This window comes from Antedon bifida, chromosome 8 (genome assembly GCF_963402885.1).
Source record: "Antedon bifida chromosome 8, ecAntBifi1.1, whole genome shotgun sequence".
NCBI lineage: Eukaryota > Metazoa > Echinodermata > Crinoidea > Comatulida > Antedonidae > Antedon > Antedon bifida.
In genome coordinates, this window is record NC_136233.1 from 2,169,119 (window position 1) to 2,187,721 (window position 18,603).

General features: G+C 34.0%; 2 protein-coding genes across 3 annotated transcripts in view; one reads left to right on the forward strand and one right to left on the reverse strand.

The window, feature by feature from the left end:
- LOC144850183 (testis-expressed protein 47-like) overlaps positions 1 to 18,603 on the forward strand; it is an 86,615-nt gene that overhangs the window by 51,187 nt on the left and 16,825 nt on the right. The window lies entirely within an intron of this gene.
- On the reverse strand, positions 5,050 to 18,261 carry LOC144850617 (5-oxoprolinase-like). 2 transcript variants are annotated; one of them, XM_078707943.1, is made up of 27 exons: positions 18,180 to 18,261; positions 17,487 to 17,651; positions 16,531 to 16,722; positions 16,160 to 16,291; positions 15,364 to 15,470; positions 15,095 to 15,210; positions 14,542 to 14,674; positions 14,313 to 14,425; positions 13,925 to 14,013; positions 13,604 to 13,721; positions 13,230 to 13,372; positions 12,897 to 13,129; positions 12,344 to 12,649; positions 11,794 to 11,932; positions 11,511 to 11,687; positions 10,924 to 11,061; positions 10,557 to 10,667; positions 10,348 to 10,449; positions 10,022 to 10,196; positions 9,519 to 9,628; positions 9,095 to 9,316; positions 8,865 to 8,999; positions 8,231 to 8,380; positions 7,806 to 7,880; positions 7,392 to 7,474; positions 6,731 to 6,989; positions 5,050 to 6,098 (listed from the first exon to the last, which is right to left on the reverse strand). In XM_078707943.1, exons 2-27 carry the CDS (start codon positions 17,646 to 17,648, stop codon positions 5,928 to 5,930), a joined length of 3,891 nt encoding a protein of 1,296 aa, XP_078564069.1. In that variant the 5' UTR covers positions 17,649 to 17,651; positions 18,180 to 18,261; the 3' UTR covers positions 5,050 to 5,927. The 2 variants fall into 2 exon arrangements, with proteins under 2 accessions (XP_078564069.1, XP_078564070.1); XM_078707944.1 differs by lacking the exon at positions 18,180 to 18,261 and adding an exon at positions 18,116 to 18,133.

Sequence of the window (18,603 nt, forward strand, 5' to 3'; positions counted from 1 at the left end):
TGTACTATAGTAAGGAAAATTTTCGAAAAATGGCCATTTTTTTACCCCTTTTATTTTTTGACATAAATGGTTACTATAGCATTATAAACATGCGCAGAGTCGAATAATGGGTTCTGCGCATGTCAATTGTGCTATAGTAACCAGTTTTATCGAAAAATAAAAAGGTCGAAAATTGGTCATTTTTTGAAAAAATCCCTGTACTATAGTAAGGAAAATTTTCGAAAAATGGCCATTTTTTGACCCTTTTATTTTTTGACATAAATGGTTACTATAGCATAATAAACATGCGCAGAGTCGAATAATGGGTTCTGCGCATGTCAATTGTGCTATAGTAACCAGTTTTATCGAAAAATAAAAAGGTCGAAAATTGGTTATTTTTTGAAAAAATCCCTGTACTATAGTAAGGGAAATTTTCGAAAAATGGCCATTTTTTGACCCTTTTATTTTTTGACATAAATGGTTACTATAGCATAATAAACATGCGCAGAGTCGAATAATGGGTTCTGCGCATGTTAATTGTGCTATAGTAACCAGTTTTATCGAAAAATAAAAAGGTCGAAATTGGTCATTTTTTGAAAAAATCCCTGTACTATAGTAGGGAAAATTTTCGAAAAATGGCCATTTTTTTACCCTTTTATTTTTTGACATAAATGGTTACTATAGCATAATAAACATGCGCAGAGTCGAATAATGGGTTCTGCGCATGTCAATTGTGCTATAGTAACCAGTTTTATCGAAAAATAAAAAGGTCGAAAATTGGTCATTTTTGGAAAAAATCCCTGTACTATAGTAAGGGAAATTTTCGAAAAATGGCCAATTTTCAACCCTTTTATTTTTTGACATAAATCGTTACTATAGCATTATAAACATGCGCAGAGTCGAATAATGCGTTCTGCGCATGTCAATTGTGCTATAGTAACCAGTTTTATACAACAATTAAAAAGGTCAAAATTGGTCATTTTTGGAAAAAATCCCTATACTATAGTAAGGAAAATTTTCGAAAAATGGCCAATTTTCGACCCTTTTATTTTTTAACATAAATGGTTACTATAGCATTATAAACATGCGCAGAGTCGAATAATGCGTTCTGCGCATGTCAATTATGCTATAGTAACCAGTTTTATCGAAAAATAAAAAGGTCGAAAATTGGTCATTTTTTGAAAAAATCCCTGTACTACAGTAAGGGAAATTTTCGAAAAATGGCCATTTTTCAACCCTTTTATTTTTTGACATAAATGGTTACTATAGCATATTAAACATGAGCAGAGTCGAATAATGCGTTCTGCGCATGTCAATTGTGCTATAGTAACCAGTTTTATCGAAAAATAAAAAGGTCGAAAATTGACATGCGCAGAACCCATTATTCGACTCTGCACATGTTTATTATGGTATAGTAACCATTTATGTCAAAAAATAAAAGGGTTGAAAATTGGCCATTTTTCGAAAATTTCCCTTACTATAGTACAGGGATTTTTTCCAAAAATTACAAATTTTCGACCTTTTTATTTTTCGATAAAACTGGTTACTATAGCACAATTGACATGCGCAGAACCCATTATTCGACTCTGCGCATGTTTATTATGCTATAGTAACCATTTATGTCAAAAAATAAAAGGGTAAAAAAATGGCCATTTTTCGAAAATTTTCCCTACTATAGTACAGGGATTTTTTCCAAAAATGACAAATTTTCGACCGTTTTATTTTTCGATAAAACTGGTTACTATAGCACAATTGACATGCGCAGAACCCATTATTCGACTCTGCGCATGTTTATTATGCTATAGTAACCATTTATGTCAAAAAATAAAAGGGGTCAAAAAATGGCCATTTTTCGAAAATTTCCCTTACTATAGTACAGGGATTTTTTCAAAAAATGACAAATTTTCGACCTTTTTATTTTGCGATAAAACTGGTTACTATAGCACAATTGACATGCGCAGAACCCATTATTCGACTCTGCGCATGTTTATTATGCTATAGTAACCATTTATGTCAAAAAATAAAAGGCGTAAAAAAATGGCCATTTTTCGAAAATTTCCCTTACTATAGTACAGGGATTTTTTCAAAAAATGACCAATTTTCGACCGTTTTATTTTTCAATAAAACTGGTTACTATAGCACAATTGACATGCGCAGAACCCATTATTCGACTCTGCGCATGTTTATTATGCTATAGTAACCATTTATGTCAAAAAATAAAAGGGGTCAAAAAATGGCCATTTTTCGAAAATTTCCCTTACTATAGTACAGGGATTTTTTCAAAAAATGACCAATTTTCGACCGTTTTATTTTTCAATAAAACTGGTTACTATAGCACAATTGACATGCGCAGAACCCATTATTCGACTCTGCGCATGTTTATTATGCTATAGTAACCATTTATGTCAAAAAATAAAAGGGGTCAAAAAATGGCCATTTTTCGAAAATTTCCCTTACTATAGTACAGGGATTTTTTCAAAAAATGACCAATTTTCGACCTTTTTATTTTGCGATAAAACTGGTTACTATAGCACAATTGACATGCGCAGAACCCATTATTCGACTCTGCACATGTTTATTATGCTATAGTAACCATTTATGTCAAAAAATAAAAGGGGTAAAAAAATGGCCATTTTTCGAAAATTTCCCTTACTATAGTACAGGGATTTTTTCAAAAAATGACCAATTTTCGACCTTTTTATTTTGCGATAAAACTGGTTACTATAGCACAATTGACATGCGCAGAACCCATTATTCGACTCTGCGCATGTTTATTATGCTATAGTAACCATTTATGTCAAAAAATAAAAGGGTCAAAAAATGGCCATTTTTCGAAAATTTCCCTTACTATAGTACAGTGATTTTTTCAAAAAAATGACAAATTTTCGACCGTTTTATTTTTCGATAAAACTGGTTACTATAGCACAATTGACATGCGCAGAACCCATTATTCGACTCTGCGCATGTTTATTATGCTATAGTAACCATTTATGTCAAAAAATAAAAGGGGTCAAAAAATGGCCATTTTTCGAAAATTTCCCTTACTATAGTACAGGGATTTTTTCAAAAAATGACAAATTTTCGACCTTTTTATTTTGCGATAAAACTGGTTACTATAGCACAATTGACATGCGCAGAACCCATTATTCGACTCTGCGCATGTTTATTATGCTATAGTAACCATTTATGTCAAAAAATAAAAGGCGTAAAAAAATGGCCATTTTTCGAAAATTTCCCTTACTATAGTACAGGGATTTTTTCAAAAAATGACCAATTTTCGACCGTTTTATTTTTCAATAAAACTGGTTACTATAGCACAATTGACATGCGCAGAACCCATTATTCGACTCTGCGCATGTTTATTATGCTATAGTAACCATTTATGTCAAAAAATAAAAGGGGTCAAAAAATGGCCATTTTTCGAAAATTTCCCTTACTATAGTACAGGGATTTTTTCAAAAAATGACCAATTTTCGACCGTTTTATTTTTCAATAAAACTGGTTACTATAGCACAATTGACATGCGCAGAACCCATTATTCGACTCTGCGCATGTTTATTATGCTATAGTAACCATTTATGTCAAAAAATAAAAGGGGTCAAAAAATGGCCATTTTTCGAAAATTTCCCTTACTATAGTACAGGGATTTTTTCAAAAAATGACCAATTTTCGACCTTTTTATTTTGCGATAAAACTGGTTACTATAGCACAATTGACATGCGCAGAACCCATTATTCGACTCTGCGCATGTTTATAATGCTATAGTAACCATTTATGTCAAAAAATAAAAGGCGTAAAAAAATGGCCATTTTTCGAAAATTTCCCTTACTATAGTACAGGGATTTTTTTCAAAAAATGACCAATTTTCGACCTTTTTTTTTTAAAAAATAAATGGTTACTATAGCACAATTGACATGCGCAGAACGCATTATTCGACTCTGCGCATGTTTATAATGCTATAGTAACCATTTATGTCAAAAAATAAAAGGGTCGAAAATTGGCCATTTTTCGAAAATTTCCCTTACTATAGTACAGGGATTTTTTCAAAAAATGACCAATTTTCGATTTTTTTTTTTTCGATAAAACTGGTTACTATAGCACAATTGATATGCGCAGAACCCATTATTCGACTCTGCGCATGTTTATTATGCTATAGTAACCATTTATGTCAAAAAATAAAAGAGTCAAAAAATTGCCATTTTTATAAAATTTCCCTTACCATAGTACAGGGATTTTTTCAAAAAATTAGCAATTTTCGACCTTTTTATTTTTCGATAAAACTGGTTACTATAGCACAATTGACATGCGCAGAACGCATTATTCGACTCTGCTCATGTTTAATATGCTATAGTAACCATTTATGTCAAAAAATAAAAGGGTTGAAAAATGGCCATTTTTCGAAAATTTCCCTTACTGTAGTACAGGGATTTTTTCAAAAAATGACCAATTTTCGACCTTTTTATTTTTCGATAAAACTGGTTACTATAGCATAATTGACATGCGCAGAACGCATTATTCGACTCTGCGCATGTTTATAATGCTATAGTAACCATTTATGTTAAAAAATAAAAGGGTCGAAAATTGGCCATTTTTCGAAAATTTTCCTTACTATAGTATAGGGATTTTTTCCAAAAATGACCAATTTTGACCTTTTTAATTGTTGTATAAAACTGGTTACTATAGCACAATTGACATGCGCAGAACGCATTATTCGACTCTGCGCATGTTTATTATGCTATAGTAACCATTTATGTCAAAAAATAAAAGGGTTGAAAAATGACCATTTTTCGAAAATTTCCCTTACTATAGTACAGGGATTTTTTCAAAAAATTACCAATTTTCGACCTTTTTATTTTTCGATAAAACTGGTTACTATAGCACAATTGACATGCGCAGAACCCATTATTCGATAAAACTGGTTACTTTTTCGAAAATTTCCCTTACTATTATACTGCCCCGTCATGAAAGAACGACTCAACTGCATAAAGCAAAGTTTTGAGATAATCAAATAATAAATGTGTTATTGTTTTAGCTCTTCACGTGTGTAGATAATATTATTTTGATTTTCACACCTTTTAGTAGTACATATAAGTACTCTTTATTGTGTAGAAAAATTTATTAAAATTACTGACTATAATTTTTTGATATGTCAGTTTTACTGTTTTTTCAACATTCTTGATCATACACAAGAAAATCACGAAAGACTCACTCAACTGCATTTGTCATGAAAGAATCAACTCAACTACAAAATGTATTTTTAAGAAAGTACTAATTTAACGTAAACGTAATATAAAAACAATTTATATTACTTAATAATTTGATAATAAGACTTTAGTTCATATAATACTTAGTTATATAGTGATTTTCTTAAAGATTTATGTTCCTAGGCCAATTTTGTCTATTTATTACGCTAAAGTAACCATTTATGTCAAACAAAAGGATCGAAAATTGGCTATTTTAAAAAAAATGGCCAAATTTTGACCTTTTTATTTTTCGATAAAAATGGTTACTATAGCATAATTGAAATGCGCAGAACCCATTATTCGACTCTGCGCATGTTTTTCATGCTATAGTAACCATTTATGTCAAAAAATAAAAGGGTCGAAAATTTGCCAAAATTTCCACTTTTTTTTAATGAATAATTAAGCGATAATATTGGCATTTATGCACATATATTGTGTTAACATCATCTTATAGAGCCATATTAACTAGTTAAGTCTAAAAATAAAAGGGTGAAATTTTTTTTGTAAAAATTGCCAAAATTTCCACTTTTTTAAAATCAATAATTAAGCGATAATATTGGCATTTATGCACATATATTGAGTTTTTTTTCAAAATTCAATTATTATGGCATATATTTTTAGAACATTTACAGCATCTTGATATAGATTTAGCTACATTTAAAAATACAATTTTCATGAAAAAAACTGTGAAAATTAATTAATTACTTAAGCCTGTTCTTGAGCTGCTTTAAAGGCACTAAGACTTCCACGACCATGAAAATCATTCTCTTTAGCATTATTCATTCGTCGTCTTTTTCTAGGAAGGTCCGATTGTTGAATTTCTTCATCTTTCACTCCATATCCCCCTCCCCCTGGGGTAAAGGTCTGCAGGCAATCCTGTAAAACAATAAATAATATCTTGTCAGGTTTATCAAAGAAAATACTAATACAAACCAGTAAAATGATAAATGAAACAAGATTATCTATTAACTAAGTAATAATACACAGATCCTTAAACCAAAAAATTGAACAAAATAGAAAAACTAATAAAAAAAACTAAACAAATTTGTTTCTGTTTTTGTGGGAGCTTGGACTGGGCTGTAGCCACCAGTACGGTTGGTAAGGTTTCAACCTGACCACTTTTTCACAGAGGCTGTTGACAACCCAGTGGAATGAAGAGATTGTTCCCTTTTCTTGCGAAAACCGAACCACTTTATTTCTTGTGGCTACATCACTGTTGGACCTATAATTTATAGGTCCATGGTGGGAGACTGTTTCAAATTTGTTGTTCCCTGTAAGAGATGCTCTACTAACTTTGCAGTTTTTTTCAATTATCACAACTTTATGAACAAATAGCTACCATTCAGGCACTGAAGTGATGTGACACTTTGTAATTTTTAGTTTTTCATTTATCTGTTTTTGTATATCTCAAAGCAAACATAATTTCTATGTATATTTTATATGCAAATGACAATAAATAGAAGTAATTTTCCACTGATAAATGAATGAACATTAAAAGTAATCATTACCCCAGCAACAACATCAACTGAATTCTTTCCTCCTAGATTAATCAGCCTTCCATCGTGAAACAGCATCAGGTTTTTCCCACGCTTTCCAGGTTGCCCTCCCGCCATTCCGTACGGTTGGAAACTCCTTCGTTCTGTTAGAATCGACAGTGTCAATGGCTTTCGGAATAGAACTTCCCGAATGACGCCATCTCCTCCTATCCATTTCCCATCCCCACCGGATCCAGAATTTAACTGGAAGTTTTTCAGTACAACCGGGTATCTAGGAATAAAAATGAATTGTTGAGAAAAAAAAATATTGTTTGATAGGTTTTTGTTTACATTTAACTATTTATTCAGTCCTTTATATAAGTGAAATCATAAGTGAAATATTTTTTTGTACTAAAAGTGAATAACTTTAAAAAACGATAAAAAAGTGATTTATTCAGCTTTATTTTTCATGTTTTGGGGATAATGCATGTTTAGTACACTTTTAATAGCACTAGTTAAATATTCAATTCGTTTTTTCAATATTCAATAAATGTTCTCCAAACAGTATGAGAGCACATAGAGACTATTTGTATTTTGCGCTATACAAATTTAAAACCATCAACCATTAGTGTAGTGTGAATAATAAAACAACTAACATTCAGCTTTGTGTCTTTAAAATTGAAAATACACAAACCTTCTTTCAAATATTTCAGGATCTGTGATTCGAGTGTTTGTCATATGCGTGTGGACACCACCTCTTCCGTCCCATCCAGGACCCTATTTAAAAGTTCAGTGCATGTCAACTAGTCTTAAGCTCTGTCTACACTATCAAACTAGTTTGACAAAATAGTGCGATGTGCCCAAATATGGTAGTGATATGACATCATCATGTCCATATATGGGCAGATCATAAAGTTCACATAAAGTTTGATAGTGTAGAAAGAGCTTTAAAATGTAAAAACAATAAAATTATGAACACCATTTGTTACAAATTATTCAATTCATTACATACATAATTTTATTCATTAATTTATTTTATTCAGGTACAATTAAAAACATTATACACATGAAAATGGTGCAGCACCCTGGGGTCAAAGTTGAAACTTACAGCACCGTGGCCGCCAGCCAATGTTTCATAGTACCCAACGTCACTGTCTCCAAATGTCATGTTGTTCATACAGCCCTATACACAATAGAAGAAAGTGATCAAAATAACTGCATATAATTTAAAAATAAAGGGGAATGAAAAGAAAAGAGTAGAGGGGAGGAGAGAGGTGAGATGAAGAGGGTAGAGAGAAGGAAAGAGAAATTTAATAGGAAGAAAGATACTATAAGAAATGTAAATAGGAGAAGAGAAAGTACGAAGAAACAGGAAGAACATCAAAGTCGGTAGAACCTATTGGGACACCTAAAAAACAGGCAATATATCTTGAACTAAGCAGCCAACCTATTCAGGGGACACTCGAATTAGGGTACAGTTTGATAAGACCTGAAGAGGTTCTTTTAATATTAAAATTACCTGACAACACGTACCTGAGATGCAGCGCATACGTTGAATGTCTTCAACACGACATCTACAACACGTTGGGATGTCTGTACATTGCCACCAACAACTGCGGCATTTTCAGACGGTGCCAGAATACAGCCTTCTGGAACAATGATTTTGACTGGATTCAGGCAGCCCTGAAAAGAAAATAAAACAAACAAGTAGCAGTCAACAATGTGTGTGGACACAGTTTAACTAGATTCAGGCAGCCCTGAAAAAGAAAATACCACACACAAGTAACGGTCAACAATGTGTGTGTACACAGTTTAACTAGATTCAGGCAGCCCTGAAAATAAAATAACCCACACAAGTAGCAGTCAACATTGTGTGTGGACACTGTTTAACTAGAACCAGGCAGCCCTGAAAAAGAAAATACCACACACAAGTAGCAGTCAACAATGTGTGTGGACACAGTTTAACTAGATTCAGGCAGCCCTGAAAAAGAAAACACCACACACAAGTAGCAGTCAACAATGTGTGTGGACACAGTTTAACTAGATTCAGGCAGCCCTGAAAAAGAAAATACCACACACAAGTAACGGTCAACAATGTGTGTGGACACAGTTTAACTAGATTCAGGCAGCCGTGAAAAGAAAATACAGTTGTACAAACATTACATACCTGATTAAGAGGTATATCATGTCCCACCATACATCGCAAGCAGTATATGATGGCAGAGGTAGTGATAGCGCGAGGCGCGTTCTTGTTACCATGTACTTCCGGACCAGTCCCTTCAAAATCAAACACAGCAGAACCCTGCGAAGACACAGAAATACATTAACCTAAAAAAAAAACGACTCCCTGTTTAAATATTTATGAAAAGTAGGCCCATTATAATCACGTCAAATCACCTCTTCAATATCAATATCGACGGTCAGTTTCAGCGGCGTCCCATCATCCATGTGATCAACCGCCATCAGTTTTGTTTGACCGGTATGTTGCTGCGTCTGGCGGCCAATCTGTCGCAGCATGTCTTTAATAGCGACTTCAGCGGTATTCTGTATATGTTGCATGTAGGCTTGCACCACAGGAAGACTATACTCTTCAATAAGCTGTTCTATAAGAATAACACCCTAAAATGAAGAAAAAAAAATGAAAAAAATTATACTGTGTACATAGTTTTATTGTTATACTTGTACATTAATAAAGTGTAATAACAACGTACATAAGTAGGTAAATTTATTGTCATTTGTAAACAGATATGGAAAATATGGAACATTATCATAAATTTAATAGTAAATTTGTAATTGGTAAACAAAAATTAGTAAAACACACCTTCTGATTGGCTGCCACTTGAGCCCTGAGGTCAGCCAGGTTGTCATAGAGATTTCGAGTACCACTATTGCCAGGTATTTTGCCAGGTGCCATAAAAGCTTCAGTAACGGCTGTAAAAGGCAAGAAACATCAATTTCAAATTATTCCCTCCGATTTGGTTTTTACAATAAATTGACTTTAGTATAGCAAGACAAATAGACAAATAGAATACATTTTTAAAATGTTATTTCATACGCATCCAACAGCGAGTAACTCGACAATTACAGGATGGATAAACTATTTAATAATTTATAAACTAGGTCTTATTTGAGGCTTAGGGAGTGGAGTTGAAAGAGTTGTGAGTTAAAACCCTGGCACTAGGTCAGGATTGAACCCCGGACCTTGAGATTGGAAGTAAAGCATGTTAACCACAAAGCTCAGCTTCATTTATTTGTATAAAGTGCATCTAGAAGTAGAAATGCTTTGTTCCACACAAACACGTACAAGATACAAATGCAACATACCTTTTTCTTGGAAGACTCCATTTTTGATAAGTTTAAAAGACCAAAATACAGCGCCCTCTTCATCAAGCGTCTTTGAAAACGGAGGCATAGACCCTGGAGTCTTACCTCCAATGTCCGCATGGTGACCCCGACTGGCTACAAAAAACACTGGCTTCTTTGTGCCTTTATGGAAGACCTGAAAAATAGTTTATGTGTATGCTCTCTAGTTAATTGAGAAAGCTACCAATTTTTTAGGAAATATATATTTTGGCTGACTTTATGATTAATTGAATATTGTAAACAAAATATGATATTTTTTGTTTCAGTCTGAAACTAAATGTTCTTACCGGTGTAATGACAGTTAAATCAGGAAGATGGCTTCCACCAGCACGTGGATGGTTGCTAAGGATCATGTCTCCCTCGTGTATTTCATCACCAAGGGTTCGAATCTAAAAAAACAAACGTTTTACATTATGACAAGCATTGCACGAAATAATCAAAATTCTATTGACTAATTAATGTTATTTTAAATATTTCTAGTTTTTAATATTTCTACCTGGTATTGTACAGTGTCTTGCATAGCACCAAGGTGTACAGGTATGTGAGGAGCATTGGCGACCAGCCCGCCATTGTCACCAAACACAGCACATGAAAAATCCAACCGTTCCTGTGAAAGAAAATGGAAGAAAAATTGAATAAAAACAGGCTAGCCAAAAAACAGTACATGGAAATCTAATCATTCCTGTGGACACAGCTTTGGAAAGTGAATAAGAAAAAGAACAGGCTGGCCTAATAAAAAATGATTCCAGAATTATCCAATAAAAATATAAAATATCATTTGTTAGCCAGTGGAATAACGGCTATGAGCGCTCACCGGCTAAACCCAGGGGCCCCGGAGCTGCTTATGAGGGACACATCTGTACCTTTATGTTAGTTGATATTGATGTTCTCTGTAGAATTCTACCCATCTGTTCAGCTGTGCTCATGAAACGATGAGAGAAAATTGACAACTGAATCATGTCCAAGTCTGTTCCAACCTTTTTAACTTCTCCAGATCCAACCTAAAAAAGAGATGAGAATGGTGTAAGCATTTTATAATTAATTTGATTAACCAATTAATTACATAGCCATAACATCAGCAAGGATCCGAGGCTCACTCGCTCAATGGTTCTGGTGGTAGAACGAGTTTTCTCGGATAACAACTATAAACCATAGATCCAGTGTACACATCTAGCTCATGTACACTTTAAAGAACCTAGTACATCTTTCGAGACGAGTAGGGGGTTACCCCGGTGTACTAGTACATCACAGCCACTGAACTGGGTCCTCTGGGAGACCAGTCTTGGACTGAAGAGGTTGCCCAGTATAAATAAATAATAAAAAACTTGTATTTTGACATTTCCTAACTGATTGTTAATTGGCCATTAGACACTACTAATATAGCATTGTCCTTTTCACGATTCCTAAGCTCAAATTACTACCCACAATCTATGTCCACAAGAGTCACTACCTGTATTTTGACATCACCCGCTGCTGTGATCATTGCTTGGCAGTTGGGCTCCACTAATATTGTACTGTTCTTTTCTATCAGAATAGCTGGACCAGTAATTGTCTGTCCAAACATCAATTTCTCCAGCAGAAATATACCAGTATCTTGATAACCTTTCTCAAAGTAGCATTTTGTAACCTAGCAACCAAAGCACACATTATTGTTAAAAATATTCATAGTGAATAAATATTAGCTGATGTCATATCACTACCATATTTGGGCATTCATATGCAAGTAATGTTACCTTCTCAGGTATAGGTACTTCTGAACTTTGTTTCAATTGGGTGTTATCTTGTGTTACAGTTTTTCCGATACCTCGTACACGGATATCATCAATAATTATGTCCCTACCAGCAATTGTGAAACCAAATTCTCTTTGATATCTGAAATAAACCAGAATTTAATCTTAAAGATGTATTGCCACCAAAAAACATGAAATATGAAGATTAATAAAATCAGACTTTGAATAGGCCATTTTGTAGTTTTAATAAAGTTAATTACTTGCATAGAAAAAAAACGAAAAAAAAAATGTTTTCACTTATAAAATGACAAAATAAAAATTGTTCTGCTTTAAATTACAGTTTGTTTAGGTAAATAATTTTTTTTTCGATCCAGTTTTTGGTCAAAGTGAATAACTAGTATGTGATATTAAAATGGCATATTCAACAAAAAGTGTGAACAAAAATTTTTAGGGGGATAATATATCTTTAAGCTTATTTAACTGTAAATTTCCACAAATTTTTATAAATTAATTGTATACTTTTGTTTTATAAAATATCATCTAGAAGACTTACCGGTTCGTGAATGCAGTTTCAAAATCTCCATATTTAGGACTTGAAACGTTTGTACTTGGGATTGGCGAACACATGAGGGCACAGTCCGTCTTCTGATACCGCATATGTAAGAACACCTCAGTGTGTATTTGCTCTTTGCTAAAACCTTGTTCTTGAAGTGATTTGACGCATTCTTGTGTTAGTTTGTCTAACTTTTCATCAAACTTGTTGAAGTTTTTTTTTTGATAGGGCAAAGCACACGGCTCTTGACTTTCACAAACCACATCTGCAAGAGCCATTCCGTAGGCAGATAAGATCCCAGAATATCTAAGAAAATTAAATAAAAGGTTTGTTTTTTCATTTTACACAAGTATGGCAAGCCAAGCTGCCATTTATTAGGAAATATATCTTTTTAAAACTAAGATATCTCTATTTAATACTAAGATATCTCTATTTAAACTAATTAGATATCTCTATTGCCTGAATAAATGACAGCTTGGTGTGTCATACAAAAGGGTATACTGTACCATTAGATTGGTGGAACGAATGAATAATGTAGCCATGCAGTACTTACTTGTGAATAAAGACAGTGGTCATCCCAAGTGACCGGGCGATTGCACAAGCATGCTGACCACCTGCTCCTCCAAAACAAGCCAGAATATGACGCGACGTGTCATGACCTTTAGCCTGGGTCAAATTGCGAATTGGCCGACACATTGCTTCGTTTGCAACGTCGATGAAACCCATAGCGACTTCCTCTACCGTCATTTGTTTACCACCATCGCTATCTGCTCTAAAACTGTTAATCTTGACAAAAACAAAATTGAATAATATATTAGGAACCGTACAAACATTTGATCTACATCTTAAGTTAACAAACACATAATACAGATTCAGTCACAACTACCTCTTTGGTGAGATCTTCAAAATGCTTGAAACATGCCTTTTTGTCCAATTCTTCATCTTCATTTGGTCCAAATATTTTGGGGAAAAGTTCAGGCAGAAGTCGACCAAGAATAAGATTTGCATCAGTCACACAAAGCGGACCACCTGTAAAACAACATTTATTTATTTCTAATAAAATACACCTGTAAAATACACCACATGTATTGATAATACTGCTTCACCACCTGTATTGAATACTTTGTTATTGTATCTGTCATTTTAATCGGTGACTGTGCAGTAAAGTTTGTTTTATTTTGGTCCTCATTCACACACATTCAGTTATATTTTATAAAATTTAGCAGATGTTTTATGCATTGAATACTTCAATACTTTTACCTTTTCTGTAACAAGCTGGTCCTGGGTGTGCTCCTGCAGAATCTGGTCCAACTACAAACATGCCAGAACGAAAGAACAGTCTGGAGCCTCCTCCTGCAGCTACTGTGTTGATGTCCAACTAAAGAATACAGCAGTACCAGTTAAGTACACACATATGTATTATAAGCAAAGCAACATAGTGAGCGAGTGAGTGGTTGAGTGTTGACCATGCGAGTGGCCGAGCACATTCACAGTGCTGGTTTTGAAGCAGAAGTTTGTTTATATTCTGTTAATTCATTGGTTTTGTGTATTTATGCAATTATAAACAAGATGAAAGCTTACTTGTGGAGCTTGTATACTAATACCAGCTGTAGTTGTTTCAAATACATGCTCATACTCGCCAGCATAACGACTAACATCGGTCGATGTGCCTGCAGAATTTAAGAATTTAATGCGTGTGAAATACAGATAAATTTTTGCAATGCCTAATTTTCTATGCAGTGGTGTAATGCAGGTGGAAAAAGCCCCTGGTTTAGCACTATTAAGGTGCCATTCAATGCTGGTTAGTTGCAATGGGGCTGCTCATGCTCTGCGGCTCCTTAAGCTCTGGGGCCCTGGGTTTAGCCAGTAAGCGCTCATAGCAGCCACTGTTTCTATCAACCACAGATAATTCAATAATTATAGTATGAAAAAGAAGCTTTGCAAATAATTCAAATTAAGAAGATATTACCTCCCATGTCGAATCCAATGACCGGTTGACTGGTCTCTTTGCTGTAAGTGGTCAAGGCATAGCCTACAACTCCACCTGCAGGTCCAGAAAGTATTGCTCTGGCACCATTAAATCTGAGAAGTTGAAAACAAATTATTGATTTATTTAGCACAACTGGATTGGTGCTTATAACCAAACAGATGTGTTGATTGCAGCAACTGCAAATTAATAAAAAAAACAAATATCTTACGTTTCCATGGAAGTGAGTCCGCCATCAGACTGCATAAAAAGAACTCTTACTCCTTCAAGGTTAGACTGGAATCCAGCCGCAAAACTCTGAAGATAGTCCTTTATACAAGGTGTAAGGTAAGCGTCAGCACAAGCTGAAATAGGACAATTCAGAAATGGTTAAAAAGCGGGAAGTTATTGAAAGAATCGGGGAAACAATACATCAAACATTTTTTCTTTGAACAATCAATTTTTCAATAAAGGAACAGGCTAAATAATGATTTATTTGGCCAATTTCAAGCACAATCCTTGCCGGGACCAAGAAGCTATAATAATAATATCCTGGATTTATAAAGCACCTAATGTTGTGTCTTGACCTACCAGGTACCCATTTGTACACCTGGGTGGAGAGAGGCAAACGTATAAGTGTCTTGCCTATTAAAGGATACAAGCAATGTGACGAGCAACACAAGTCCTTATAGTATAGGTACAGATGCAACTATTCTTACTCCAAATAAAACAAAATGTGCTTTTAAATAACTTATAAGAGTAAACCAGAAGGTCAAAGGTTATACCTGTGTAGCCTCTTGGCACCATCCTGACCATTGGCATGACATCACTTGAGGTAGAGACATGTGTAAATCCTACTTCTTTTGCAATCCTTGCTACTTCTTTCTCATGACCATCATAACTACAAGATTACAATATTTATTGGGGCTTACATATGCGCTATCATTTGACTGCACCGACATGTGTTCAGAATGATATGATGATTGTGATCATCATAAACAAATGTTATTGATAGAAATTCATTTATAAACAATTAAAATACACTGGTCCTTACATGTAGGAGTGAATTAGAGCAACAGCCAGGCTTTTGATACCTTTCTTAAACACCTCTGTCAAATTAGCACGCAGTTCAGCCTCATCTATTTCCTTTTGAATCTCAACCTGTAACAAATAAAATAAAGATGATGTTTGAAGTGTGATGTGCCCAAATATGGTAGGGATATGCCCAAATAGGGTAGTGATATGACATCATCATGTCCATATATGGGCACATCACATTTGCTTGTCACATAAAGTTTTATAGTGTAGACAGAACTTTAGAACCTCTGTTTTGAGACATGCCTATTAAAATAATAAGAGGATACTTTCCCATTAATATAATGCATGCCATATATGTTTAACAAGGGATCAATTTGTTGGGTCTCGAAGGCGTCTCCATAATAAGGGTACTAACTTTATACAAGCATGGTTAAGCTTAGTTCTCACTAATGACGCAACGTAATGCAACATAAGCAAATGCCCTTCCAATAATTGTGTTTGCTCCCGTCTGCGTGAAATCAAATCTGCTTGTTGCATGTCAAGGTTAATAGTGTGCCGTAGACTTTGACCTGGTTCACCCCACATACTTTTGAGTATGCGCTGTACTATGTTTTCCAGTGCTATTTTGCCTTGCGTTTGTTGCGTGAAATCAAAATGATTTGATTTCCCGTAGCGATGTTTACAGCACTGTTACGTGGTCTGTTCCCACGCAATACAACATTTTCCGTCGATACATCACTGTGTTGCGTTCTAGTGGGAACCACACTTAATTCTGTGTAGTCTATCATATTGTTCACTTGATGTTTCTTTACCTTTTCACCAGTTATTCCTGCCACAGTCTTCAACCCTTCTGGTTTTGGAAGCTGACATCGATCTTGTTGAAGATAAACACGTTCGTCGACCTCTATCACGTCCTCATAAATCATTTCTGGCGTCACAATCTCCTACAATTAAGAAGTTTTACGTCAGTGCGAGACATCAAACCATCCACTTTTGTAATATACAAACAAAAACCGTAAAAACTTGGTGATCACATAAACTAAACTGGTAAGATCACCGAGTTACAAAAGCTATTGAACATTACATGTGAAAATACTGGAAGCATCTTCATTCAAGAAGTGTGCCACTGTGCCAAAAGTGTAGCTTCTAAATAAATTATTATTATTATACCCTTTGAACTTACAAGGTCAAATATATTAGGACGAGCTTGATTTCCAATGTATAGTAAATCTTTAAAACCTTTTGTAATGGCTAAAGCGGTCCGTTCCCCCTTGCGTTCCAGTAGCGCATTGGTTGCTACGGTTGTTCCCATGCGGATCCACTCGATAAGGGAAGTATCAAGGGGTTTGTTTGCGGGGTACAGCTTTCCAGTCTCCTGTAAGACAACAAATATTATTTATCTTTTAGCAAAGATTGATACTGTACAAGCTTACTTACAATTCTTTTTTTTTTCTTTTGGATGCATCAGCCACATTTATTGTTCTTGGTTTCATAGTAAACACATTTTTTTAAAGATCTAAAATTGTTAAACTATAGGCTGGTGCTACTGTGCTATATATTATAATGAATGTTATACAGCATCTACCATCATCATCATTTTAGAGTTTACATATGTTGTTTATTCCTATTTTATTAATATTAATATTGTAAAGTAATTGCATTATTATACCATCACATTTAATTATTATGTTGATGCATATGGATTCATCAGTATTTCTGTGTGCCAAATAAATTGATTGATACAAAAATGAATCATCACACACACTATAAAATAAATTATAATTAATAAGTCACTCTAAAGGTAATAAAACTGAACTGTAGTTAAATTTAAGGACCTAAATTAAAATTATAAAAGTGACTACTGAATAATTGTATAAAAAACATCTATTTTACAAATAATTTGTGGTTAGTTTGTAGGATGTAAAACATTTTTATTACAATTTTTATACATTTTTTCAACCTCATTCTTTTAAATCTCTTAATTGCCTATTATTATTATCTATTATTGTACACTTTTTATGAATATATGATGAGTATATTTGATTTAATGCATAAAATATTATAATCAGTAGAGAATGAAAAGGTCAACAGAATGAAAAGGTCAAATGAAATAGAAACGAGGCAAGCAAGTCACCTGACCTGTTCAAGGATACGACGAATCCCTTCCCTTGGTGCATCAGGATAGTTGCTGGGATCAACTGATAAAAGCTTCATTACACGTGTCTTTCCGTTTGGACACTGCGCCCAGACATCCGTAAACGTACCACCACGATCAATCGCAAATTGAAATTTCCCAAACATTATCTGAAAAAAAATATATAAGTACAAACAATTACACTTAATACAATTAAATAATATTTCAAAAGCATTTTTTTTTTGTAAATACATTCTTGCACACATTTAGTGCGTCATCGTAATATAATATTTAATAGTAATAATTATAACAAAAAATTAGTAGCTGAGGGCCTAGGCAAGTTATTAATATAACTAAATTAATATGTATATATTATTAATAATATGGCTAAAAGTAAACACAACTTCGCAAGAACCTTGGAGCATATATACACTTATTATTTCTATGCAGCCTCAACCTAATACACCGAAATCGGATTGTCAACTAGCTTAGGGTAGTAGCACCTGTACTGTTTAGGCTACATCGCACTCTTCTCTGCTGGTGGTAGGGCCTACCTACCAAAACGTAGCTCAGGCCTAGCCTAACTTACTGACAAGGAACTGATCAATGATTTAATGCCAGTTATTATTATTACTTGCTTAGACGCCTGCAAACCAGTGTACCAGCTTTTTAAATTGTTTATATACTACAATACATACTGATATTTGCTGATATTTTCTTTCGTTATAAGTCAAACCGCATCCATCCAGTGCAGTTTGTTTCTGTTTATAAAACAATCTGCTTAATCATCGTGACGTCACCCACGTGTTTGTGCAGTCAAGCGTTAAATCCAGGGCATTTAAATGTGATACGCATGCAATTATTGAAATTATCTTAAAGATACATTGTCCCTAAGACAAAATAATTCTGTAACAAATTTTGATTGAATATGCTATTTTAATGTCACATAATAGTTATCCACTTTGACCAAAAATTGGATAGAAAAAAAATGTATTTACCTGAAAAAACTGTAATTTAAAGTCAAATTTTTTTTTTTAGTTGAATTTAACCATTTATTTTGTCATTTTATAAGTGAAAACATTTTTTTTTTTCTACGGAAGTGATAAACCACAATATAACCTA